This window comes from Puntigrus tetrazona, chromosome 19 (assembly GCF_018831695.1).
Source record: "Puntigrus tetrazona isolate hp1 chromosome 19, ASM1883169v1, whole genome shotgun sequence".
In the NCBI taxonomy this organism is placed as follows: domain Eukaryota; kingdom Metazoa; phylum Chordata; class Actinopteri; order Cypriniformes; family Cyprinidae; genus Puntigrus; species Puntigrus tetrazona.
In genome coordinates, this window is record NC_056717.1 from 15,068,678 (window position 1) to 15,096,449 (window position 27,772).

General features: G+C 36.8%; 1 protein-coding gene across 1 annotated transcript in view; it reads left to right on the top strand.

Moving 5' to 3' along the window:
* Nucleotides 1-9,776: 9,776 nt before the first annotated feature.
* Nucleotides 9,777-27,772, top strand: part of LOC122323518 (ephrin type-A receptor 7) — a 114,113-nt gene continuing 96,117 nt past the window's right edge. The window contains 1 exon segment of the mRNA XM_043217398.1: nt 9,777-9,948. Coding sequence (XP_043073333.1) covers nt 9,870-9,948 — 79 coding nt within the window. The 5' untranslated portion in view covers nt 9,777-9,869.

The following is a 27,772-nucleotide window of genomic DNA, read 5'->3' on the forward strand; positions in this document are numbered from 1 at the left end:
GTTGCATTTGCTTGTTTGATAATAGCACCCTAAATTATTTTAGTTTTATTGTTGCGACTGTTTTTGTGTTACATTGCTTTTTTTTAAGTTAATGAATGATTACAGAGTCTGTCATTCTGCCTGAATCAAACATGCATGCCATAAATTTAAGGTGGACTGTCCCTTTAAGAATAAATATATTGACTATTAATTTGAATATTGATGGTGGCCAATCGTCTATACTGGTCTATGGGCGGTTACAGCCCTAGGTCTGAGGTGGTAAATATGATTTCGTAAAAGCTCAGCTGTAATGAAATGGTCAAAATAAATTCTGATATTGTCTGGCACAAGCAGCCCTGTTTTCTGAGAAAGAGCCAAATGCCAAAGTCTTATGTGATTTGTCTTGTGTATGAAAGAGTGTGTGTAATGCGTATTGATGTATGGATCAGATATAGAAGTGATGTGTGTAACCTCTGCCGGGACAGGAAGCTGTCAGCCTCTGGCTGCTGTGTCTTATCCACTGTGACGGGATGGTGAGTGTTGGACTTCCTGTGTCGAGCCAGCAACACTCCGCTGCTCTGCCGTCACCCGTCCTCCCAGATTAGCTAATCTCATCACTGCTCTTAATGGAGGCAAGCAAGGATGACAAATGAGATTAGGCCATCGATTCACGTCTGCTGTTTAAGCATTATGCTGTTTTTTGAATGAAATGAAGCTTTCTTAAAAGGAAGGAAAAGCTTTGCTGAGAAAAGGACTTCTCGCTTCCCGATGTGCAGAAGATATAAACGACAATTCAGATTATGTGCTTGTTGTCACTTTTCCTAAAATTGTCAAAAATGAGCATCTGTTATCATTTATTAACTTATTAATGATTTAACATAATTTTCCGATTGAACCATGCAATTGAAGTTTTTTCTAATTGTCATTTAGCAAACCCTTTTAACCTGTTATTTTTGTATCATTTCGACATGATTATAGTTATTGTTGTTAGGAATGTGATTTTACTTTTATATTTTCGCTTATTTTAGTTAAAGTTGTAGAAATTTTATTATGTGTTATTGTCATTTTTATTTGTTATATATATAAAAAATATTCACTATGAAATTGCTAGTAAATTTCAAAAATTGTATATCTCTATTTAATTTTATTTTTAGGAGTCTTAGTACTTTAAGTTAAATTAAGCCAAACGAAAATTAATATGAATTCAAATGAGTGTGTGTTTGTATATCTATATCTATATTTATATCTATATATCTTTAATTAAACATGAGGTATGTTTATTTTGTTTCAAGTAAGAAAATATATAAACTCTTTGCAGTACGGTTTAATTTGAGCTAACATGAACTAACTAATGTTAACATGTATTACAAACCCAGTAGCAAATGTCTTGTCCGTTGTTAATGCATTACTTCATGAAACGTTGTTGTAAACTGTTGTAAAAACCAAATCTGCTCAAAACATGGCACCCTTTAACACTGTGTGGGTCACTGTTCCTCATTTGCATTGCACAGTAACACACAGATCTAAATATACAACAATTCAGAGTCCTTGGCAGGCTGCTGAGTGGCTTTCTGTTGGTGAAGGATGTAAGACGTAGATGTGACTCCCCAGAGTGCTTCTCAGAAGTGTTAAGTGTCTGGCATGTCAAATGTGAGGAGTTTGTCTGAGGCGGTATATATAAATAATTCTCGTCGGTCCAGGAACTGTGTCACAATCCGGAAACAAATATGTTTTTGATGAACCTAATGAGAGGAGGATGCTGAGGTACCTTGAGATGTAGAACCAAAGCAAGATTTTTCCTTGCGCACCTGTTCAAACAATAACTCGCTCGTGTGCATTTATGAGAGAAAGAGAGAGAGAGAGGAGAGCGGGAGATTTGACAGCCAAGTTGCTTCAGGGCCAGTGGATCTGGTTTCTTGATGTGGTTTCATGTTCTTTTGCATTTTAACACATGAAAAGTGAGGAGCGTAGTATTTGCATATATGGTTTTCCAGCCTGTGAGACAAAACACAGGTTTGCAGTCATTAGGAAATAAAGCAAAGCTGCTACCAAACAAAATAGAAAATCCTTACAAAGCCATATGTGAGTGGAGTTTTGTCTATTAAATATTATTAAATATGCTTTTTGATATATAAATAATCTTGCAAACTGTGTCACAATATAACATATTAGTAGCTTTTATATATATATATATATATATATATATATATATATATATATATATATATATATATATATATATATATATATATACACACACACACACACATAAATAAATATATTACCTTTATATATAAATGTATATTACCTTTGCCACTATATAACACTCACTCACTTATTTAATAATGTGAATGTTAAAATGTAAAATTATATTTTTTAAAACTCTAATTTATGTTGTGATGCCAACATTCATTTGTAGCATTTTAAATGGTTTTAATTTTTAGTGTAGTATTACAAACTGAATTAGATATATTTATACATTTTTTATATATGTTTGGATCTATTGTAACAGTTGTCCTTTTTCCTGTAAGGTGAAAAACGTATTATTTTGGATGATGTTTCTATCTAGCATCTGCAGCTAATTGCTTTTTTTTCCTTGAGTTGTTATTAAATTAGGATGTAAAAATATAGTTTTTGCACTCTGTTACATTTTAATGTGCTTAAGAAAGTTCAGCTAAAGTTTGAGAGCGATGTTTTCATTCATAGCTCTAAAAATCCCCTGACACAACATCTTCCTGAACCTTGAATATTCCAGCTTCATTTGCATACATTTTATAGCTCTCCTGCCTCCTTTGCCTTTTCAGGAGCATGAATCTTTCAGTGCCTCAAATCTCCTCAAAATATGTCATCAGTCTCCAACACCGGCCTGTTTATTTGCTCCTTTAATTACTGGGAATGTAATTAATTATGTAAATATTTCTGTTTTCACAGGATATTGAGTGGTGCGCAGGATAAATGCCGGTAGCGAGAGAACTGTTGACATATCCACTCATTAAACAATACAATAAAGACTGCCTCAAGTACCCGTCCCTGCTTGTTTGTTAGCTCGTGTCCGAGATTTAATTGATGTTCCCTGGCACCGCTTTCGTTCAGACAGCTATTGCTCAAAGGTTACCAAAAGTTCAGACTAAACTTCTCAAAGCGTTGGAACTTGAGTAAAAATGGGGATTTTCTGAAGGTGGTTGAATATGGATGCTAGAAAAGATCAAATATCTTCTATATTGGTCCATATGGACCTGCATCAACAAACTCAAACCATCTTCTGAAAGTCTGAGAATGACAAACCTTGGCGTTTATTGGCTTGGGCCTATAACCGCTGAGAGCTATCAATGGTAATCTATTTGACGGCGACTTTTTGAAGAGTGCTTTAGAGAGCTATTATCCTTGATGTGTCAAGATATTGCTTGGTAAAAGAGATGGTGAAAAAAGTATATATATATATATATATATATATATATATATATATATATATATAAAACAGTACTTTGGCAACCGTTTCAGCAATCTTGGGGTTGAAGATTGATGCTGTAGTGATCAGCAGAGAAGTTATTTGGCGAGAGAATGACCATTTTATTTATTTTGTTTGGAATGACTCGATAGCGGTGGCAATTTTTTTCAGAGCTCAACGTGGAAGGGTGAGATACAAATAAAAGGAGAAAGATGTTTTGATTCGGCGAAGCATCTGTGGCTAACCTCAGCTTTCAGCTAGCATCGGGTTGTTATTGAGGATATTGTGTGGAATCGACTTATTTTTCTTTAGGCCTTTTTTGATGCATGTCTATTAAGTGTGTGGCCTTATTTTCTGACACTTAAAATAAATAAATCCCAAGGATTAATTTTTATTAAAACAAACATTTTGAAGGTAACACAGAATCCTTTTATGTTTGCTTTATCATTTAGTTTTGCTATTTTTCAAATGATTTTAGTCCCACACTTTCGATCAGACTGTGAAGATCCATAATAATAAAAAAAGATTTATTGTGAATCTAAATAAATCTAAAATAGATCAAAGTGAAAAGGTAAGTAAATGTATTTATTATGTGTGAATTATCTATATAAACGTAGCTCTCATTTGTGTTTTTGACGTTTGAAAAAAAAAGAAAAATCCTGAAGCTTTCAGAAAGATGTTTAATTTGCAGATCTTATAAATATAATATCAGAATATGGTAAAAATTCAGGAATAGGTCCATAGAGAATATCTCCGCATGCAAGGACTGTGATATAAGCCTGAATATTTTATCTGTCATGTCCCACATTGTTCTTTTACAAGCACCCAGTCCCACGGGAAGAATATAAACCGACTGCCCAGCAATTGCAACAAGGCACCTTTGTGTCTTTCTCTCTAGAGACTCTTTTTCCTCAAGTCTCTCTTTCCATCTCTCTCCATTTCTTTCGCAGACCTTATTTCGCTTATTCCTTGACCTGGATTCTGAGACAGACCCTTCCTCTGGTGTCTCCTGGTAAGATATGTGTATTAGAAGGATCCAGCCACAGTCCTTTTGATCAAAGGCCATGACTGGCTTCAAATTTGTTCACCGGCGAGGAGAAGCCATGTAGGCAAGGGACAATAGGATCCAGTACACTTCCAAGGGTGTCGGAATTGATTTGCTTGGGAAAGGGCAAGTCGAGGCTGATTTGCACTTGCTGCATAACCAGCAAGACTCATGGGAGATGTCATTTTCTCTCGTGGTAAAAATCCAAAGGTGGGTTCAAACAAAGACAGATCTTTTTGACTGTGGGGTGGAGATTCAAAACTGTTGCGGAATAAATCCTGTCTAACAATTGCTCCTAGAAATATGGCACCTCGGAAGCACCGAAATAAACCACGCATGCATGTAAACTCACGCATGTTCAGTGACTGTATAGAAAGAGAGAACCACAGCAACAAGGCAATTTATCTTTCGTGATAAATCCCCATGTGCATCTCCAGAGACACCCAGCCCATGCAGACAAATCAACACATTTTTCACTCTCTTGCCATCCTTTTCTGTCTTTCCCTTATTTTCTCCGCCATTGATTTTTGCTCCAACTCATCTTTGTGTTTTTGCTACTTTTTTTTTAAAAGAGAGAGAGAGAGAGAGAGAGAGAGAGAGAGAGAGAGAGATGCAATACTTACTAATGAATACATTCAACCTTCATTTTGAATGACTTACTATTTCAACCATTGCTTATAAATTCCTATAAATTGATACATCAGACCATTTTAAACATTTATTAAGGAGAAAACATAAACTACATGAATAAAGATGACATAAAGCAATAGTATACAAAAAAATAGAAGAAAGGTTTGCAATCACATCACTTGGTCGTGAAAAGATCTTTTGCAGTGAATGGGTGACCAAAAGTTGATAAAAAACGAATGTTTCTGCATTTAAAAGTTGTCACGTCTGAATCAGAGGAGAAATATGCAAAGCATTGTTCAAAAGTACAAACAAAGCAATCTAAAGAAACATGTCAATGGATTTTGATCTAAGAAGACAGGAGTGTTGGACTTTTTTGTGTAGGAAGTTTTAATAATAACTACAGATATGTGTTTTGACCAGAAGTTTTGGTTTATGGTTAGAAATGCCTCAATGATAGAATTGTTTCTTACAAATGCACAGGTTTTTCACTTCAAGACATTAATTGACTGTTTATTATTGTGATGTTTTTATCAGCTGTTTGGACTCTCATCCTGACGGCACCCATTCACTGCAGAGGATCCTTGGTGACCAAATGATGTAAAGTAAATTTTTCCAAATCTGATTCGAAGAAGAAACAAACTACATCATGGATGGTCTGAGGGTGGGTAAATTCTTAGCTAATTTTAATTGTTGGGTAAAATACTCCTTTAATTACTTTTTTTAAGAACTCAAACTGAAATGTATAGCGTTTCAGTTCAGTTCCACAAGTTAAATAAATAAATATACAAATATTTGTTTGTTCAGGCGCTGACAAGGTGTTAAAATAAGAAAATCTCCTGTTTAGCCAAAACCTGCAAGCAGGTAAATTACAAACAGCAGTGGATTTTTACTGATATCCTATCACTGACACTGTGCGTGCAGATACAAAGAAACGAAAGGCCACTCTTTCCCTGTCATTCGAATAAAACACGAATGTCTCATGACAACACACTCAAACACACACATACCCCCCAATGACTATCTGTGCCCCTGTCCATCTCCTTAATCCACCGTCACTATGAGAGAAAAGCCTATCTAGGGTGATATTTGAGGAGAGCAATGGTTGTTGGCTAGCCGTAAGTCCTCTTTGGTAAAGGATATAACTGGGATTATGTCCGCATCGGGCTGCCTTTAGAACAGGGAGATGAATTCTCCTAGTTTGAGCATCTCCAAATGTGGCCGCCGGGATCATGCTAATATTTATGATTACTTAGCCGAGGTTCTTATCTGCAAACTGCCACACTGCACCCGGAATAATTCTGTTTTACTGCAATATCTCACAATCGATTTTTTTCTTTAAAGGAGGCAAAATAACACAACATTAGGCTGGTAGCCTCAGCGCTTAGCAGGAACAGATGAGGGTTGGGGAGAATGTGGAAAAATTGAAACGTTACATGATGATGGTTGAGTGACAGGTGAAGACTCAATTATTAGCCCGGTTTTTGGGGAAATTTAAATAAGCATTAACCAACATACTGACTTTTTTTTGCCTTAACTTTTACACAAACTATATCATTAATGCACTGTATTAACATTTAAATTAAAGTAATATTTACATTATTCATTTTAACTAACATTACCTCTTACCTCTTAAATTTAAGCATTAATGTAATACTGATTGATATACACTGAAAACCTAAATTCTTCAGTTCAGCAAAACGGCTCACTGGCATTCATATTACTTCCATCTTTGATGTATAGGTACTATAATATTTATCGGAAATACACTCAGCACTACCAGTGCAGTCTGACTCCCAAAACATTTTTTTTATGTGAATCAGAAACATACAGCGTAACCAGTCTACTTCCATTCCTGAATGAACCACTCTGAGTTGGTTGTCTTTAATGAATCGAACAAACGCAGTTTACAGCGGTGAAACTGACCCGCTGACTGACTGTTTGCGTGACTACGTGTCTGTATAGTTACAATACACAATTATGTGTTTATTGGTATTATTATGTGTTATGTAATAAAAAAGAATAATTCTATGCAAATATGTTTCATTTGAGCTTTTGATTAGCAATTGTGACTAATATTTATATAATTACAGTATATATAATAATAAATTACAATTTGTAAATTGGTGAAATTACATTAAAAAGTCTGTGAAAACACACCTTTTGCAAGATTTTTTAAAATGTTTTTTTTTTATATTATTTATTATTGTGTTTATCTCATCATTTGATGATTAATGAAACCGCTCTTCATGTTCACGCAACTTAAAATGATATTTCCGACTCTACTTGAAGGCTGTCCCTGTCAAGTGCCTTGTTTATTTCTTTTGTTTGCGCATCCACACACATCCACTTTCGCTTAAAATACAAACAGAAGCTGGATGCTTCGGTTCCCGTTGAGTCCCAATGTGCTGCAACACGGTGACCTTCAGAAAACGTCTCTTTGGCTCTGCTGGTAATTAGAACAACCACACTCGTTAGCCAACGACTGTCAACCTCCTGTGATTTTGTCGGTTTACCCAAGAAGCTTCGCGTACCAGTGTGAGCTAACATGGTTATACATGGAGAACATCAAAGTGCTCTACGGAACAGACGGTTGTGTATGCGAAAAACAAAATCTAAATAATTACCCACAATTCCCTTCTCGGCCTTGAACCGGGTCCTTTTGGTTGGCTCTCATTAAAATGTCAAAAGACAGAGACTCTCCACAACGTATCTCATCTTTACAGCGGGGACAAACGGCGGGTTGAAATGATAGCGTTCCCCCGTGTCCATTTAAAAGAGTTTGTAGTCATTCTCCCTGGTGCAGTGTCTCTTACAGTGCCACATTAACACCTTCTCAGCTCACTGATTCCAGAGCTCCTTTTTTTAGGGAATCAAACGCACTCAGTACAGCGCAGCTGGGAATAGCCCCCCTGATTTCTCCTGGCTGTAAGGGGTGAGCGTGTGTGAGTTCGTCCCCTGAGATTGGCGAGTGATTACACACATATTACAGTGTGCGAGCTCCCATGTCACATTAAAATTGCGCTTGCTCCTAATAGCATCTTTAGCCACCTTCCTTCCACCCCTCCCTCCCTCTCTCTTTCTCGCCTTTCCTTTCTTTTTCTACCTGAATGACTGCGAAAATAACCCCTGAACAAAAGGTCAAGTGACTGTTTTTTTTTTTCTTGCTCCTCTGCAGGCTTCATTTTTTTTTATTTAAGGGCCAGAACTACGATACAGAGCGCTTCAAGGTAGCCTAGCATGAAATTGTAATTCCGTGATAAACAATAGGTGCAGGCTTCACCGTTGCACAGATGCAGAGTGTGGGTTTTTGCGTAGGTGTGGGGCGGCAATGCACATGTGCAATTATGCAAGGACCCACATCGCCCTGCAATCATGTATGTTCAAATGCGCGCATGAAATTGATTCTGTGCTGAATGAATCGTGGTTCTATGGTATTTTGAGTGATAAAGATATTTTTAAACAGTATTGTAATGTGCAAATAAAAACAACAACAACAGTGTCTCCCTGTCTGATGTAAACTCATTAATTGGCGCCTTCAGGTGAAATGAGCTACAGGCGACAAGATGTTGGCATGTCCAGTGACGTGACAAAGTTAAGAAAAGTTTCACTTTATGCAAGTGTGCAGTGACTACCGATAGGTATGAAGGCGGTGAAATTCATATATTCTGGATACATGCAAGAGATGCAAGAGAAGTTCATCTTTGCAACGAGTGATTTCCTGAATGCATATTATATGTCTCTGGTTAGGTATGTGATAACGTTGATTGTAGATAATTGAGAGAAGGAAAAAAAAATGTCTCTGAATTGTATTAAATGCATGTCTCTAAACCGTGTGCATGTGTAGGAGTGGACCACATATCCCATGGGCTCCACTAGGGAATTTTCGAATGAATACTGTGATTCTAAAAACGGCAAATATATTATCAGCATGTAAACTGAATTGTGTCATTCCTGTGTCTGACGTAAATAGAATTGCAGAAAACAATTCCATGAGTTTCTATAGAAATGCTTTGATTTTACACCTATCGACACCATATGGAACGCCAAGTGTTCTCTATGCACTGTAACATGCATTAAAAATGCTAAAATATATTGAGAAGAAATTTAATTTGAGTTTGAAGCATGTTTGATGAAGCACTTCCCTTATTCAAGACAATTGTTTGTAATGGGAAGAAAAAAGAAAGTATCCTCATTTCCTCAATTCATCCTTAGGGCTCAACCTATAATGTATGATATTGCAATTAGTATATATATATTTTTATTAAAGTTATAACACCACTAAAATGTTTTTTATTAGCAGAATATAACATTATTCGGATATAAAATAATTTGAAAGGAATCTAGCTATTGTCTAAGACGCTATTGTCCTTGAACCTTGAGAGCTTATTTAACCTTTTATTTAATAAAGCAATAAATAAAAACCGTGCAATCATTAGCCGCTTGTAATGTGAGCTAAAGATTTCAAACATTAAAAAGAAATCATTAACACCGTCTATCATTCAAGTGGGAGTAACTCTGTGCGGTGGAATTTTATCAGACGTGATTTGATTGGCCGGCCTCTAATCCCTCGTTTCTGCGAACTCGTATCCTATTGGATGTTCTCGCTGTCAATCAGTCTGCTCGTGACCGCCCACCGGTGGCGCCAAATAAGGCACATAGTACCGCTGTGTGTGTCAGTAGCCCGGACGGCTCCGTCTCATCCCGCAACGTGAGTGAGCGTGCTCGGCTGCGACATGACCAGAGCCCCGCAAACCTGGCCATTCAAATATGGAGCAGTTTAAAGCGATCATTTCGGTGCTTTGGATATTATTGCTCAACAGAAACGAGGAGTCCCGTGCCGAGGAAGGTACGTGTCTTTATAGTTGTTTAGACGCCAGGTAAATTGTTTCCGTACATGGCGTGAAGTGTCTAGTGTAAGTATAACTCTCACTGCAGGTGTGTGTTTTTATATTCCAAGTAAAGTTAATGAACAGATAACGAGAAGACCGAATCAGCGATGCTTTTGCATTGCGAGAAGCTTTGATTAAAACTGAAATCGAAACAATGATCCTAAGGAATCCAGTAGGACGCTTTTGACAAGCTGCAACAGTGATGTTTAATAGCGAAAAAAAATGAATGAATGAATGTGTATAGCTAATGTTATTATCTCGTGTTTGAACTCCTTATTTCCTAAAACACAAATCCCAATAAATTGTGGTTGACTATTGTTTCAAAACAAAATTGACTATATAAATAGTTTTTAAGTATTGTAATATATGGCTTAAATATATATTTATATATTTAATGATCTTTATTTTTGTTAATAAAATGTTAATATATTTGTATTGTCGTAATCTGTTTATTCCTTTTTCTCCGTCTTGTCATTTCTCTTTGTCATGTCTTGATTTTTCGTTGTCATGTCATTTTAATCTCCTTATTATAATACTACAAAAGCAGATTTCAGTAGATCAGGCTGTTCTGCTGGATTCACAATAGGTGCTTTTCTGACTGTGCTGCTCCTGGTGGGATTGTTTGACAGTCATGAAAGCTTCAGCAGTTTTGATGCCAGGCTGTCGCATTAGGCTCAGGTGAGGTCAACTAAGCGTCCTAATGAGTGGCATGGCACAGAGAGGGAAAGAACAGATAATAGCTGCGTCCCTTCAGGCTCTTTGGCTATGCCGAAGAAGCCCAGCTGAGCCAGGCTGCTCTCTTTTTTTTTTTTTCCTCTGCTTGCACTCTCGTACACAATGCTCTCATGTGCACATGGCTGAACTCTGCCAGCCCCCGTCCGTCCTCTCCTGGAATGCTGGTCGACTGGATTGGAATCGTTGCCTTAATGAATGTTTTGACAGCGATTAATTGCTGTGAAAGCAATGTGTTCTGAAAGGCCTTGTGTGGCTGCGGTGATATGGACGTTTTCTGATTGAGCTGAATATGTTCTCACTGTACGGAGAACCTCTTTGTCCACAATTACATCCCAGTCCTGCTGCGTCGGTTCTCTTTGTATTCAGCCCCACTGTATTCTCCCTGTATTCGGTCGCTGACAGGTGGGATTCAGACGGGATGAGAGCTCTTTGTTGGTGCACATTATGCAAAGAGCTAACCTAAAAGTGAAAATCGCAGTCGTTTACTAACCGTCATGTCATTTCTAAACTCGTATGCGATGACGTAGCATATGTCATCTATTCTGTGTTTTATTTTTGGTCAACAAGATTTTTTTTTGTAAATAAATGGATACTTCTGCATTAAATCGATTGAAAGTAAGGCGTTTCTAATGTTACAAAAAATTCTGTTTTCAATAAATGCTGTTATTGTGAAAAGTCTGTTCACAAATATTATCAATGTTGATATTAGTAAAAATGTTAAAGTTTCTTTTGAGCACCAAATGTGCTCAGAAATCTAGAAAACGTTAATTTAAATTGGAATAATATTTTTCAATATTAAAATACGAGAGACATCTTCCAAAAACATTTAAATATATATATATATATATATATATATATATATATATATATATATATATATATATATATATGGGAAAAGCTGCATAACCATAGACATTCTCTTGCTCCATCCATCTCTCCTTTCATTTCCTGTGTCCTTTCCCATTTCCCGAAGCTCAGGTGCCGTTCCTTACATAGTCGGTTGGAGGTGGAGGCCCCTCATTCCTGACCCTTCAGCCTTAACACACCTTGGCATCTCATTGTGGGCTTATTTACTGCTTTTTAGTGGGTTTGCTGTTGTTGGGTTGATGCAGCACTTTCGCCCATGTGCCGTCGCATCTGCCGCGTTGGTCATGCTGTTCCCGTGCTGTTTAAGTACTCTGTCAGGGTGCAATTCAGACCATATGAGGGCACTTACCTAGGAAAGCTTTATATGCCTGTCATCTCTGTGCTGGGTTCCATCAACAGGCTCTGGCAAACTCCTCATGAACAGCATTATGTTCTCCGAGTTGTTGGCAGAAGTGTAAAATCTGGGTCCTGAATGTGTTAACAATATGGCAAATCGTCATTTATCGATTCGAACAAAGACCAGTTAGCATGGAAATTCATTTTTGAAATGCGTGATTTGTAGCCCTGGCTAATAGTAACGAGTTAAAGCGTCAAATATCTGTGCTGGCAGTGTCTGTACTTGTTGTTGAAGGTGGCAGCCGGACTGTGCGGGCAAGGTTAGAGTGATTTGTGAGGTTGGCAGGCGTAACTGTGACATCCAGGAGTTTATTTAGTGGGCCGTTGTGATGTGTGAACTCACAATGAGCAAGAAGGAAAGTAAAACAATGAGGAGGTGGATGTGTCCGAAAGTAGAAAAATGCTGTTTTTCGTGGGCAGTGTATGGAGGTAGAGAGCTAAGCAGTTTCCGAATGTAATGTTTGCGCAACATCCTAGCTCTATTTTAGCAGCATCACTGCCTACTAAGGCAGCATCCTAACTGAAACTGAACCACATAAGCGATTGATCTGGAGCACTCTATGTAGGCACCAACTTGTGCGTCATAGAAATATTGTCATGGAAGACAAGTAAAATTGATTTCAGTCCAGGCGATGTGAGAGGAATGACGCAATATTGGCATAAAATAAATTTGCGTGAAACAGTCATCAATGATTGAGAACCTGTTTTTTTTTACTAACATGCATACTATATTCTTTGTTAGTGAAGCGTAGATGAAGTGCTGCCCTTAAATTTGACCTAAAGAAAGAAATTTCTTTTAGAATTGCTTTGAATGTATTAAAGATGGAATGGAAGTCGATCTGAAACCATTTTCCTTAGGAAGAAAATTGACCTGCCTCTTCAGTCATTGACTTACCGGACAGCCGGTGTAGGTCTTACAGTCATGATTACCCATAATACCCTGTCTGTAGGTCTTATAGTCATGATTACCCATAATACCCTGTCTGGATGTCATAAGAGAATCGTTGTTTGAAATCTGGTAATTAAGCTTGATCTGTTTTCTCACAAATTGACCAAGTCCCGTATTGAGCGGAACCATGCGGATCGATGCCGCGCTGTTCTCTGCGGCTTTAGGAGAAGGGTCACCAAGATTCGTCTTCGTTCTCTGCGAGGACAAGTTTCTGCTGGATCTGCAGGAATGCCCCTGGAGGCGGAGTCATGTCTGAGGTGGTTTTGTGAAAGGGATGGATGGTTTTATTACTAGGAGAATATGGATGTTTCTGGAAAGCCATGCAGCTTCATAAAGGTGAAAATTGAAACATGCTTTGTGCCGTCAGTGTTGGATGAACATAGAAAACAAACCCGCAGAACGCTTGATTGTCCTTCCAACTGCATTGTGCAGTTGCTTTTGAATATTTATCTATTTACATTGCTGGGATGTGTCAGACAGCTAGCACAGAACATGCTGTGAATGTACCTGACCTCTTGTGCTGATCTTTATATTTAAAGCACTCTAGACAAGCATTTCCTGTGTGAAAATAGGTTGTTTGTTCTCACATTTTCTAAATGTGGTTCAGCGCATTGATTGTAATATGGATATTAGGGATGATGAAGAGGACAGGTTGGCTTTTGAAGGGGGGCAGGGCTGCTGACGTGCAGATGTGAGCTTATGCAAGACTCCAGACCCCTGTTTTTTTTTAAAAGATTTAATTAATAAGACAAAGGAACAGAAGAGAGTAAATGCAGCTTTTCTCGGATTGTGTAAACTGACTGTGAGATTCTTCAGTTTCATGTTTGGAGTTTTTGTAGTTGAATTAATTTTTCACAAGGTTGGCAAGAGTTAACTAAGAACAGAACTATCGATCTAGGGTCATCGTCTCTCCAGGCACCTGACCATCTGTAGATCTGGCTGGAAATCCAATTTAATGAAAGCCGATAACTGACATGAAAAGTTTGCATATGGAATGCCTCAATTTTGTTTTGTGTGGCATTCGAAAGTATTGATCAAGGATTATCAGTATTGAATTTTTTGCAGATAATTTATAAAATTGTACTGGTAACATTTTACATTTGTTGGCAACATTTAGTTAACAAGAACTAAGAATGAACAATACTTCTACAGCATTTATTAATCAGCATTTTCTAATGCATTATCAATATCACAAGTTATGTTTGTTAACGCTAGTTAGTTCATGTTAGCTCTCAGTCCGTTAACAATGCACTGTATTTTCAATAACGATAACAATAAAACAATAAAATGTGTAATAAATGCATTGTTCATGTTAGTTAATACATTAACTAATGTCAACAAATAACACTTTATAATAAAGTGTTACCATTGTATTTTATCTAAGCATAGAACAATCACACAGGCCAAATAGCCAAAAACATAAAAAAAGATGCATTTTAAAAATAAAAACATATTTGTTTAAAAGTTTGATTTTGAATTAGTTGAATTGTAAAAAAAAAATAATCAAAAAGTTTATTTCTAGTTTTTAGGAAATAAAAAATCTTTCATATGTTACGGTTTCAGGGATTGGGCTTAAATACAAAAATTTAATTAAAATATAAAAGAATAAAAATGTGGAATGATTTAGTCTAAGATTTTCAGTCCCCTGGATTAAAGCCAGTTTTATCCTGTGGTAGGGACAGATATAGAGTAGTGCTAGAATGTCACATAGTGTTGTTTCACAATCGACAACCAAACCTTTTTTACGATATTCAATATATATCTCTATATTTTTGCATTTGCTTTAAAAAAACCAAACAAAAACTATTTAGATTGTAACAACAGCTGTTCTAAGTATACAAAATGTTTAGTGCAAATTTTAACATGTAAAAATGTTAACACTTAGTGTCTTTTTTGAAGCTGTCAGCGTCTGTTTTACATTCGAATCCTAGAAAGTTAACCATGTTTTCAAAAAGGTTCTCTCCTCTTTTTAAAACGCCACCGCCATTGTCTTTTTCTGCAGCTCAGAGCTTTTGGAGTTGAAAAAAGTTAAGGCATTTAAAAAAAAAAAAAAAAAAAAAAAAAAGTTTATGTCAAGTGCCCTTTTGACAGTGACCAAGCGAGTAGCGAGACCTGTCGTTTCCATAACAACAAGAATAAAATGGAGAATCTGCCGATAGATAAACTGATCGACTAGTCTCAGAGCACAAGGAACTGTATGATATGCAAAACTTTATGGTTCAATGGTTTGTAGCAGGTCTTTAAATTGCCTTTTGTCTAAAATATGTCGCAAACCGTGCATTATCTAAATGCCGGAGCTCCTGGACTGAATTGTTGTAAGCACCATACTGGTTCCTTGATGAAGTATAAAATAAGATTTAAGGCCCGTTCAAACCAAGCATGATAACTATAAAAATAACGATATTAGCATCCACACCAGTGAACAGTATTGTCTGTTTATTCTTACCACACGTGCGTCTGCCGCTTTAAATACTTGAACTCATTACTGAGTTTTGATTGGCTGTCAATGTTTGAATCGTTCTGGAAAAAAATGCTCTGGAAGTGATTCCAAAGATATTGTTTTTTGCAAAGATCTCTGTTATAGTTGTGGTGTGGACTTTGCTCTTCTATTTAGGATGGTGTTTTTTTAATTTCTTTGTCGTTATCTTTATAGATATTGTGTTTGGTGCGAACGAGACTTTAGTGTGATTTTTAAAGATTTAAGGCATCCAGAAAGGCGATATTTGCACATTCCCATGGGTGGACAGTTGCATGCCTTAAATCGACCAATCTCTGATTTAACATCATGAATATTCAAATGTTGTCCCAGGTATCGGCAGCCTGCAATAAGATATCCCTTGATTACTTTAACACAGTGTTTTTAAAGATGCTGGGTTATCTTTTTAAGTTAGTTAGTGTTTCATTGTTGTTTTATTGGCCCTAATGCATATCTAATAACGAGAAAATCTCTGCTGCTGATACATCCCAGAGCTCGTAACAAAGACCATGTGCCGCATCCCCACTGCGAAGCTACTTTCATTCAGCATCCTCACAGCATTGTACAGACTGAACTGTCGCTTAGCTTAAAGGCTGTTATATTTGAACCACCTGATATGTAAAGTGGATTTTAAGTATCCTCTGCCTGCTTATTGAGTGATGCCTGATAGACACTTAAGACACTTACCTCAATTTACTATTTCCTGAGCCACCCACGTGGACGAGATATATCTGCCTCTGCCTGTCTAGTATGCCAGCGTGACATGGACTTGGAGACAGTGCCGCTGGCCCCTTCGGCCCCCTCAGATGCCCGTGAAGCAGCACTCCGGTGATGTGCAAAACCCCATTAATCTTTTGAAGAGGCATTTGACCTTTCAAACTCATTAAGTGCGGCAACCTCGCACATGCCGGATATGAGCCTTCCTGCTCGCCTTCTTCGTCTCCCTCTGCCCCCTTTATCAGGGCCTAGATAGGAACAATGTTCTCTCTCTCTTCCTCACCGCGCAGCTTTGACCACTGACCTGGAAAATCGCCCGACCTTTTAATGCGTGGTTTCCCGCTGATGAATAAATTCATAAATTGTACGCTCTGGCATGAAGGCTTTACTCAGTCTCCCCAGAGCCGAGATCAGGGCCACAGGTTTAGTAAGCCTGACTTCTGCGATTGCACTCGCTCCCAGTGGTAGGAGAACGGTTGGTGTTGGTTCCAGGGGATGGACTGATGGGGTTAGTTGATGAAAGTTGCTGTTGCAGAGGTTGGAGCCGTGGCACGGTGCTCACATGGGGCATGTTATTGTGAGGGCCTAGAGTTTATCTAAAAATGATTATGTTATATTATAATTGTACATGCCATCTTATAAGCAAGAGCATATTAATTAAACGGCACTATTAAAAATAAAAAAACTAATCGAAAATCTTTTTTTTGTGATATGTATAGCATTTAGAATATTTTATTAAATATTATTTTATTTTATTTTGGTTGAACTATTACAAGATAATTGTTTATTTTTCACTGTTTATGTAGTTTTTATTTATAGAGCTTTTTTTTTTTTTACTGTGCTTTACTTCCGTTATCTGCCAGTTATCTCAAACATTTCTAATGTTTCTACCGTTTCTAAAGTTTTTCTTCTCATATTTATTTTGATTTGAAATATCGGCTTTATTTCAAGTAATAAAAATAATTTTACTTAAAGTTAACAAACACACTGCTAATCAGCTAGCTGATCATCGTAGCCTCTCTAATGTGAATTAGAGTTTGATTTGTAATTTCATGCTATTCTGACCGAATTTTGTTTTGTTGTCTGATCTTTTTAATGCCATCTTCCAGTAAAAAGGGTCAAAAAGGCCATGAAAATAAAATTCTGATTATTATATTAAAACTGAGAAAAATTGCAGAAATTGCAAGGGAAAGTGATTCGAAGGTAAAATAACGTTAAGCCTATTTAATCCTTGGCAAATCCAAAGGGCTGTGCCAAACTAAACAAAACAAACAAATAAAAATAAGTAATCAAGTAAGGTAATGCAGGACTTTAGAATAATGGAACGACAATATTTGTTGTAACACTTCGGTCACAGATGATTTTCGGAGCTTCTGTTAAAATGTGTGTCTGTGTCATTGTTTTTGTCCTGAATTGGGTTGACTGCAATCTCGCAGGCAAATGAGCCGGAGCTGTGGCTATCTGAATGACTGAATCGAAAGCCCTGCAATCAGCGTGTGAAGTGTTTGGGTCTGTGTATATTTCTACATTTGCTCTGATTGCAATCAAAACAACTAAGGGGGGTCTGCTTTCAGTGGCAAAGAGTGTGTGTATGTGAGCATTTCACTAAACGGTTAACCTCAATCCAGGGTCAGCTCGAACCTCAGATAGATCAGATATAACACCGAGCATACCGTCCAGCTTGAAAAAAAAAAAAAAAAAAAAAAAAAAAGCGAATTTAACTGGTGCTATTTTTTTTTTTTTTTTATAGTGGAACGTTTCTGTAATATCACAACTGGTGCTTCATCTACAGGCATATAAATCCTGGCACGCTTGGAATAGATACGCTATAGAGATAACGGCTTGATTTATCGGATTTTTTACTCTTGTTAAGATCTTGTACATGCTCAGACGTGCACTGTGATTGCTTTTTCAGAGTGTTTAGAAGGCTTTACGTTCTGTTCAAGAAGCTGATTTCTCAGGGCTCTGAGCTGCTTGCTGGTATAGTGTTTATTATTGCGTGATGTACTGTATAGGTTTGAATGCTTGGCTGCAACAACTAATCGATAGAGTTTGATAATGAAAATAGTTCACAGTAAATGTCATTATAGATCAGGTTTTTTGTGCTCTATTTTATTATAATGTTGATACTTGAAAAAACGTATAGCATGCTGTTTTATTCTTCTACATTAAGGAAAATGTTAAATAAGATAGATGGTATAGATTTTATATACATTTTCTTTAAATGTCCACTACTGTTCAAAGGTTTGGAGCCTGTAAAATTCTTCTATGCTTGCTAAAGCTCCATTATTTCTGTAATACTGTGAAACATTATTTCAGATTCCAGTAAATGTATTCTATTTTACTGTTTTCAAAATGTAATTTATTACAGTGATGGTATTGGAATTGAAGCAGGCATTACTCCGGTCTTCCGTGTCACATAATCATATAATTAGTATGATGATTCGGTGCTTAAGATTATTTGATCAGTAGTATATAGGCCAGAAGAGCAGCATTTATTTGAAATGTTTTGTAACATTACAATGAATCTTAATAAATATATTTCTATACTGTCTCTTTTGATCATTATAATGCATGCTTGCTAAAATCAAAGTAATAATGTCATAATTCTTCAGTGAACTATCCCTTTAAATGTGTGTGTAGTGTATGGTGATGTAATGTGTGGTCAGATGGTCAGTTGGCGAGGTGGTGTGGTCCTCACTCTCAGGGCCAGATGGGGAGACTCTCAGGAAGTGCCAGTTCCTCCTCTCTATCCACTCTGCGAGCCTGTCCTCACACACACACACACACACACACACACACACACACACACACACACACACACTCAATTTAATGGCTCTGTGTGTGTGTGACAGCGTCACCCTTTATTTCTCCTTGTCTCTGAGGTAATTGTAGATTACTTTAGCACTCCTTGAAGGTCAGCTCAAGGACAATTTAGCAGACAGGTGTCTAAATGAGAAGAAATAGGATTCACCTGGCAGGCAATGCATGTGTTTTTTTTGTGCACATGTTCCTAAGGCAGTTTCTGACCCAGAATGCAGCTCATACAGTCGTGTGGACGTCAGGGAATGACTGATGTTATGGTGGCCTTGTGTCTTTGTGTGTATGGTTGATGACACCGGTACTTCTGCTGCTTTCCCTTCCTTACCTCAGAACTCTTTCTCTCAAGTATGACTCAGATTGATTAGGGTATACATCAACAACCATTGACGTTCCAGTATGACAAACCGAATGAAAGCACAACTGCTCCAGTCTTCAGTGTCACCTGATATTTCAGAAATCATTTTCATATGCTGATTTGGTGCCCAATAAACATTTAATGTTATTATTCTGCATTTATATAAAATATATATGTGCTTGTCTTTTGCTGCTACTTTTTATCAATTATAAACTCAATAGAAATATGAATTTGTTTAAAAAAGAAACTCTAGAGAAGAACTTTAGACTGTGTATACTTTCTCACAGTTAGCAACGGTTCAAATCAATGTCACCAAATGTCAACCTGAAGGCAGTGCACATAAAAGCGCAGTGAATTCTTCAATAGAGAGAGTTTGCATTAGGTCAGTTAGTAATGGTTTTTTAAACCTGCCAGAATGTAGCGCCTCGCTTGGTACTGTAGCGCAGCGTTTGAGAGTTCTGCTCAATCAAAGTCAGATCACATTCCTAGTGTTTCAATCAAAGTTCAACAAATACTTCAGAGCAGAGTTCACCAAATCCTCCAGTACAAGTAAAACAAAGCCCAAATGTCATTGCACCTTACAAACAGCACAGCAAATACAAGCTTAGCAGATGTATATTACTACGACAACAGCATGCAGTTGCATTACGCAGAAATCCCTGCAGTGTATCCCTACGCTAAGAAAATGTGTTGAGAATAATTAGCGACATTTTATTAAAGCAAGAGTCGCTTTTAATTGTTGTGCGTTTTCTCCACTAACTAAATATTACAGTTTGGCATATAACATGTCTTGCAGCAAAATAATGTCTCATATCTTGTAGCCTGAAAAGTCCTCGATTTTTAACATTTTTGATGCCTTATCAACCACTGTAACACCTTAGCAGTTTGATGCCTTATCAGCAACACACAAGTGGCAACTTTTGCTCAGACACGACTTGCATGTTCTTCAGAAACTCCCTTTATTGTGTAACGCCACACTTAGTGCTGCGCTTACAGTATGTACATATGCCTTGAAATGTGCTTTTAGCTTCATTTACAGTCTTCTGATCGTACATGCACGTTAGCTGGTGCTGCCTGGGAGAGTGCAGATGTGATGAAAAATTCAGGGCTGTTCTGTGTGTTGTGCAAGCTTAGAGTTGAGAATACTGTTAAATACTGCATCAGTCACAAAAGGCAGCGATTTAAAACACTACCTGGCTCCCCAAGAGCCTAAGACTGTGTGTGTATATTTAAGCTAACAGTCTATCAGTATTGGTAACTCAGCCGCAGAGTCGGTTACATTAGCATGTCCCGAGCTGGTCCATCCAATTTTTAGTGATTTCTGGAGTCTTCTCCGTTGAAAGTTTAATTCCAGGTTGGTTTATGCGTGAGAGACTGGAGAATTGAGAACGCCAGCTTGTTTTTTTTTTTTGGAGCGATTGAGTGGAAGCAGGTTTGGCCAAGTGGACTTTCTCCTGTTTTAGGTCTGGACTCGCACGTGTGAAGACTCTGCTTAGTGCAACGCCGCTTTTTGACATTCCAAACTTGTCTGAGCTGTCTTGTTCAAATGCTTCCCATCTGCGGGCCGGGCTGCTTGAAAACTAGCAGTGGAGCATTTGCATTTTAATTTGCATTCAATCACCGCTGTGTGAGTGTGTGTTTACGTGCGTATTTGTATTTATGGCGTCTTCTGAAAATTGCCTAGTGTTTTTCCGTTTTCCTTTTTTTTAATATATATATATGGAAGCACTACAAACCTTAAATTTCAATCTGTCCATTCAGGGTGAATGTAGATGAGCCTTTTTTTTCTTGCAGTCCGTATCTTTCTTTTCCTTTCCATACACAGATTTTATTAGCGATGTGATATAAACCAGTGCTCTTGGACAGTAGTTCCGCAGAAATTCTTTTATTTCCCCCCTTTTCTTTTGCTGCCTCATGCACGTACACTCACTCACACTAACAAATTTAACATGATGCTTTCCTTGATTGGTAACACACAAAATAAGATTCTGTTGGCCCAAAATCCCAAACCATTACTTCAGTTTTCAAAACTGACACACATTCAGAATGCATTTCTTCTTCTTCACATGTTTGCATTCAGAAGTCACTAAGTGTGTACTGTATATGAAGCACAGGTTAAATCATTTCGAAAGCTCAGTACAGTGTTAATTTATTTGTCAGGGCTTTGGTGTACTTTATCGTATAGATTGAGTGGCAAAACTGTTAACAAGTAAAAGATGACTAATTGATAATTGTTTTTAAGACAAAGTTCAGTTTTGATGGAAGAGAAAGGGTTTAGACTGTAGTGTTGAAATGGTTGTGATTTGTACAGGTTGCTGTGTAGTTAGAAGTTTCTAGAAAACTGTATGTGTTTCAGCCTTTTAGGAAAAACTGTCAACAGAGTAGTTGCAGTGTCCACATTACGCATGGCTTGCTTTAGGTAGTTATGTAATTTCTCTCTCGCCCCAGTCTGCAGTATCACCTGTACTCTGTGTCATCCTGCCCTCTCTCCTTGACTTTCATTCTCTTTATTCAGCTCTGCGTTCATAGGGTACCAGTAGTAAGGAGGCTGTTGGGCTTCAGGGCTTCTAAATGATTGGCAGTAGTGAAATGGAGAGAGAGACCCTCTCCCTGTGCTTTGATTAAACTCTCTGAGATCTGTCCATTAGTGGATGGGCCTCTTCAGAGGATGTGTGGGCTGCTAGATATTGGGGTGCCACAGGAACCAGGGTTAGGACCTTTTCCTTTTCACTTTATGTGATGCCTGTCACATTTTTCATTTCAGCCTCTTAAATGGTTTCACCTTCCTCTTTCCTTACATCCTGAAATTTAAATGCAATCTTTCCATTCATCCAAACTAAATAAGAAAATGGAAATCCCATATGACCCTCTCTGTGGCTAAATTACTCATCAAAAAAATTGTCTTTTAACAGCGTTGAGCATTTAAAGGGTGTCTTTGATCATATTTCCTATGCCATCACTGATTAATGTTTCCTTGAAGGCAAACAAGTTTGGCAGATCATTTCCTTGCCACAGGAAAATACACCGGTTTGTTTTAAACCATTTATGGAGCATTATTGGTGCAAAAGCTCATTTATTTGGTCTAGTGATGAACCACAAAAGACTTCTGCCCACATTCGTTCAGGTGTCCCTGATGGTTTTGAGTGCAAGCACTTCCTTCAATAAGCTTGAAATTGATGCAAGGTCTTCTAGAGATGACCTTTTCCTTGCCAGAGGTAAAGGTCAATTCAACACATTTGGGAAAGTCATTGAACTTTGACCTGATAGGGGCTAAAAAATCAAACAGGCATTTTGAGAGCAAGCTTTGGTTAAATTATTCATCTGTTTTGATTAGCATGAAGATTCATCAGCACTTTCATGATGAGTTTCACAAAGGCTGCATACAAAATCACATACTTCTTTTGAATAAGTACTTTTTGAGAAGGTCACCTATGTTCTGTATAGTATGAACGTGTGTGTGTGTGTGTGTGTGTGTGTGTGTGGTATAAGATGTACTACATTTGTCAAGTTGTCGTTGTCATGTTACCTACCAGCATGAACCATTCTCAAGTCCTCCCACGGGATATTAACATGTCCATTGGTAGTAAACCCTCCATTCTGTATCTAGACAATGAACTCTTGTACTGTAAGGATCCAAACATGTTTTAGCCACATGAGTAACAGTATTGTCATTTGATATTTTGGCTTCGGCACCACAGATTTTGATAGGTCGGCATGACTGAAAACTGACTGAAAGTTTAGTCATACACAAGGAGATTTTTAGTCATGCGGAGGTTTGATTCACTCCATGACTATTCCATCTGTTCTTCCATTTCTAAGAAAACACAGAGGGCACAAAATCCAGAATAAGACTTGTATTTTAAATGGCCTCACTATAAACATGGGGGCCATGGCTAGATCAACAGGCCTGTGGAAATATTTTTCGTCCTTATTTTCAAAAACAAGGCATTTGTGGATTAATATGCTCAAATGATCTACCTCACAGACAAGAAAATAAACAATCATGGAATAAATTAATTGCCACAATGTGAGACAGCTGAACAATGAGATCTAACAGTTGTACAAATGATAATGAAAAGCCTCAACTTCAGATGGAAGAAGAGAAAGATGGATTTATACTTTTATAGCATTTTTCGATTTAGATTTGGATTTTATTTTAACTTTTTTGTTTTTATTTTGTATTATATTACGATAAGTAGAGCGATTCAGAGCATAAAGAGACCCTGCAGTGCAGATGTCATTGTGACTGATATATTTCCCCGTCATCTATCCACTGAGCACATGTCGGTGAAGACAAGCTTTCTGTCGCGCCTGGCATCCATTCATCCCTCCATCTTTCCGCAGTTTAACAGGCGCAGACCTGTTATTCTAACTTATCGACTCGCCTGGCCGTATTCTTTTACAAGCCGCCCGGTTGTGCTGCCTATTGATTGATCAGCTGTCGAGAGTATGGATTTCTGCGGTTCCGTGATGTGCCGTATTGATGGATGGCCGGTCGGACTCCGTTCTCTCTCGACCCCAGACCTTTCCGTCTCTCTCTATCTGTCTCTCACACACACACCTTTGACTTGCCTTCATTCATCAATAGGATGGAGATCAATGTCTGTAGTAATAATGAAAAGACTGATGGGGTTGTGGAGAGTTAGAGCACTTGGACCAATGATATGATATGATGAGAGGCGTTGGTTGGATGTGATCTGACTGTTAATTTAGAAGAATTTGGTTTGAAGTTGTTCTTTTCTATTTCTCAGCAAGTATGCATTATTACAATTTAAAATATATAAATATATATATAAAAAAAAAAAAAAAAATTAAAACATTTAAAAAAATATGCTTTTATTCAGTCTTTTTTTTTTTAGTCTTTCTTAAAGTAATTTGAATGCAAGTGTAACTTTGAACAGATATGGTTGTAAAGTTATTTTTTTTATTACAAAATGAGACAATACTTGTAATGTTTTAAATGAGTGTATGATAATGTTTTTTTTTTTATATGACTTGTTTTTAACCTTACTGTACAGTTATGTCTTAAATGTCCATTGTAGTTGCATGACATTGAGTTATTTCATATTTGTATTTATTTATTTATTTTACCTATTGTGGGATATGGCAAAATATTATTTTCTGGTATTTAGCTTTTAATCAATGTGCGTTTCCTCAATTTAAACAACACTGTTGTTGTATCTCTGTGATGCTTATGACCCACTGTAAGTGAAAATAACTTGTAATAAGCCTGTCAGTCAGGATTGGCATCAGTGACTATGCTTCGTTTGATAACAAAGCATTCTGAACATAAGCCCACCCCTCAAACTGCCATGGGAGTGTGTGGATGTGTGAGTGCGTGTACTGCAATCTCATAGTTTCTTTAATGACGGCTCCGTAATCCGACATTTAGTGCGTTAGAGAGGAGGAGGAGAAGATACAAGGGCAGGGAAGTCGTTGCCTTTGAGGATGAATGAATGAGACAGGTGGGAGTGCTGGAGAAAGGAACGGCCCTCCTCCTGTCAGGGGCGTGAAAGGGAGGTGATGTGGTAATGTGGCGAGAATCAAAGACTAATTTGATCTAAAGTGGATTCCTAAATTGAGAGAGGGGGGAAAAAGTCTTTCCCTCTCTCTCTTCCACTTACGTAACCACTCTTCCACATTTTTGACTCTGTTGCTTATTAACAATGACAGAGAGAGAGAGAGAGAGAGAGAGAGGAGAAATAGATTTAGGGATGGGGTAGAAGTTGTTCCCTTACACTGACCTCCTTTTCTAGTACCAAGAAAATTCTTGGTTGGAACAGAACCTAAACAAATCAGGAGATACTCAAATAAGTTTTATTTAAAATTTACACTGACATTATGAACTACCAATTGGTATAATTTTTGAAAATAAGTATTTTGCTCATCATATATTATTAATACATAAATATTGTAAATATATAAAGTTGTATACGGTAATAAACGGTCTTTAAAAAAAATCACTGAAAATCCTAATTTGGTGGTCAAAAAATTATCAGACAGTAACTGTTTTGTTAATGTAGATTAAACAAAAAAAACCTTAAAACAATATATATATATTTATATATATATATATATATATATATATATATATATATATATATATATATATATATATATATAATGTGACTAGGTTAAGATACATTAAGTTCTTAGAAGTGTATGCTACTAATCAGAAATTAAGTTTTGATATATTTACAGTAATAAATTAACAAAATATTGCAAAGGAACATTATCTTTAGGAAATATTCGAATGATTCTTAGCTAAAAAGAAAAAAATAATTTATTTTGACCCATACAATGCAATTTGGTTATTGCTACAAATATCCACACTACTTATGACAGTTTTTGTGGTTGAGGGTTACATATAGTTCAAAAGAACAGCATTTAATTGAAATGAAAAAAAATATTTTGTAACCTTATGAACCTGTTTGCTGTCATTTCTAATGAATTTAATGCATTCTTGCCTCTTAAAAGCACTAATTGAAAAAAAAAATCAGTTGCAATTATTTTAAGGTGTTCATATTACAGTATAATTATACATTTAAATACTGAGTAATATAATTTAAATACAGGTATTTTCTGTATGTTTAAGGATTAGGGTTACTTGCATGTAATTATACATAATAAATTGTTATTATAGTGGTAAGTACTTAAAATAAAGTGTTACCCTAAAATCTTATCATGCCCAAACTTTTGAAGAACACTGTATATTCAAGAGCATTGGCATTTCTAAATTAGTATTATTAATGATGCATCTCTCATCGTTATCATTAACTATTTTCCCATAATCTCATGTTACAGTGGCCTCAAACTCTCAAACAGCACAGTAAACCCTTCTGATGCCAACCCCAACTGAATTAAACCCTCTTGACTTCATAAGGGGAAAATCCTGACCAACATGGACAGGAACACAAAGGGCGAGAGAGGGAAATGCCAAACAGCAGTTACAGCTAAAGAAATCCTAACTGCTGTGGCAGAGTCGGCACTAGCATCCTGTTTTGCTCACAAACAAGCAGCTCCCGTCTGAATAAAACATTCTTTTGCTCGATTTGGCCAGATGAAATGGAGGTAACAGCAACGATACGGCTTCAATTATTGAGGTGTGTCTGAAAGCTCCACTAAAATTGTCCTCTCACTCAGAAAAGAGCTTCGGTTAACACAGAGGACCCACCATGACATTTAAAAAAAAAACTCAACACAGTAATCAGCACAAAGGTTAAGTGGGACAAGAGGTCGGGAAACAAGGGGGGGAGGGCGTGTGTGTGTGTCTGTGTGTGTGTAGTTCTAAAAACTTTTGGAATGTGCTTTTTTTGTTAATGGTAGAAGTCAGCCGCCTAACATCCATCGAAAACTCAGTTTCTTCAGAACATGTAAAATTGTAGTTCTACAACATTTTTGCTAGTAGAACAGTTCTGTCACTTTGAATGTACATTAGTCAGAGCTGTCTGTTTGTCTCTTTGATGCTTTCTAATCATTTTGACTTGGCTCACATCTCATAACTCGTTATGTAAGCACATGCTCTGGCTGACAGCACTCTCCACTCTGGGAGTTGGTCACGTGACCTGCCTGCTCTCAGTCGAACCCTTCTTGGTGACTGCTGTCTTTATTTGTAATGTGTATTTTAAAATGATGAATTACGGATTCATGATGAACCTGGCTGTATAGGCAGTTATGTTTTGGATAGCACTCAAAAGGTCCGTCTTATTTTGCAGTATATAAAAAATTAGGCCTAAATTTAATGGTAAAATACATTTTTAATTAGAGGAAAAATATATTCATGCTTTTCAACAGTTGTACAATTCTGCATTTTATACTATTCAAAAGTTTGGAATTGATAAGACAAATATATATGAAATAAATTACATTTTATTTTTAAATATGATTTACTAAAATACATAAAAAATTTTTTTATATATTTTAAAATGTTATTTTATTTTTGTAATGGCACAGCAGAATTCAGCACTCATTACTTCAGTGTCTATGATTTTTCAGAAATCATTCTACGATGCTTATTTGCTGTTCAAGAAACATATTATCAATGACAAAATAAATTTTCCTGCTTATGTTTTTGTCAAAACAGTGGATTTTTTAGGATTGTTGAAGCTTTTATTTGAAATGAAAATCTTTTGTAACTTAATCTTTATTTTTCACTATTTTAATGTATCCTTGCATTATAAAATAGTTTAGTATTTAGTTCTTAAAATAAATAAACATCTGACTTTTATGTTTTGAAGGTGAAAAATATGTTCAATTCACTCAGAATTTTAGATGCTTCATATGCCATCTCTCGCACAGCTTCTGATGCTTCCCCAGTCGTCCTCGTATACAAAAGTAAAAATATGGCTTTACTCGCTTAATTCCAAATCATCTTCGCAGAGCATGAAGCAAAGCAGCTTTTAAAGCTGTGCATGTCAGTCTTAAGTCATTCTATGACCATTTAATGACCCCAAATCACTTGTT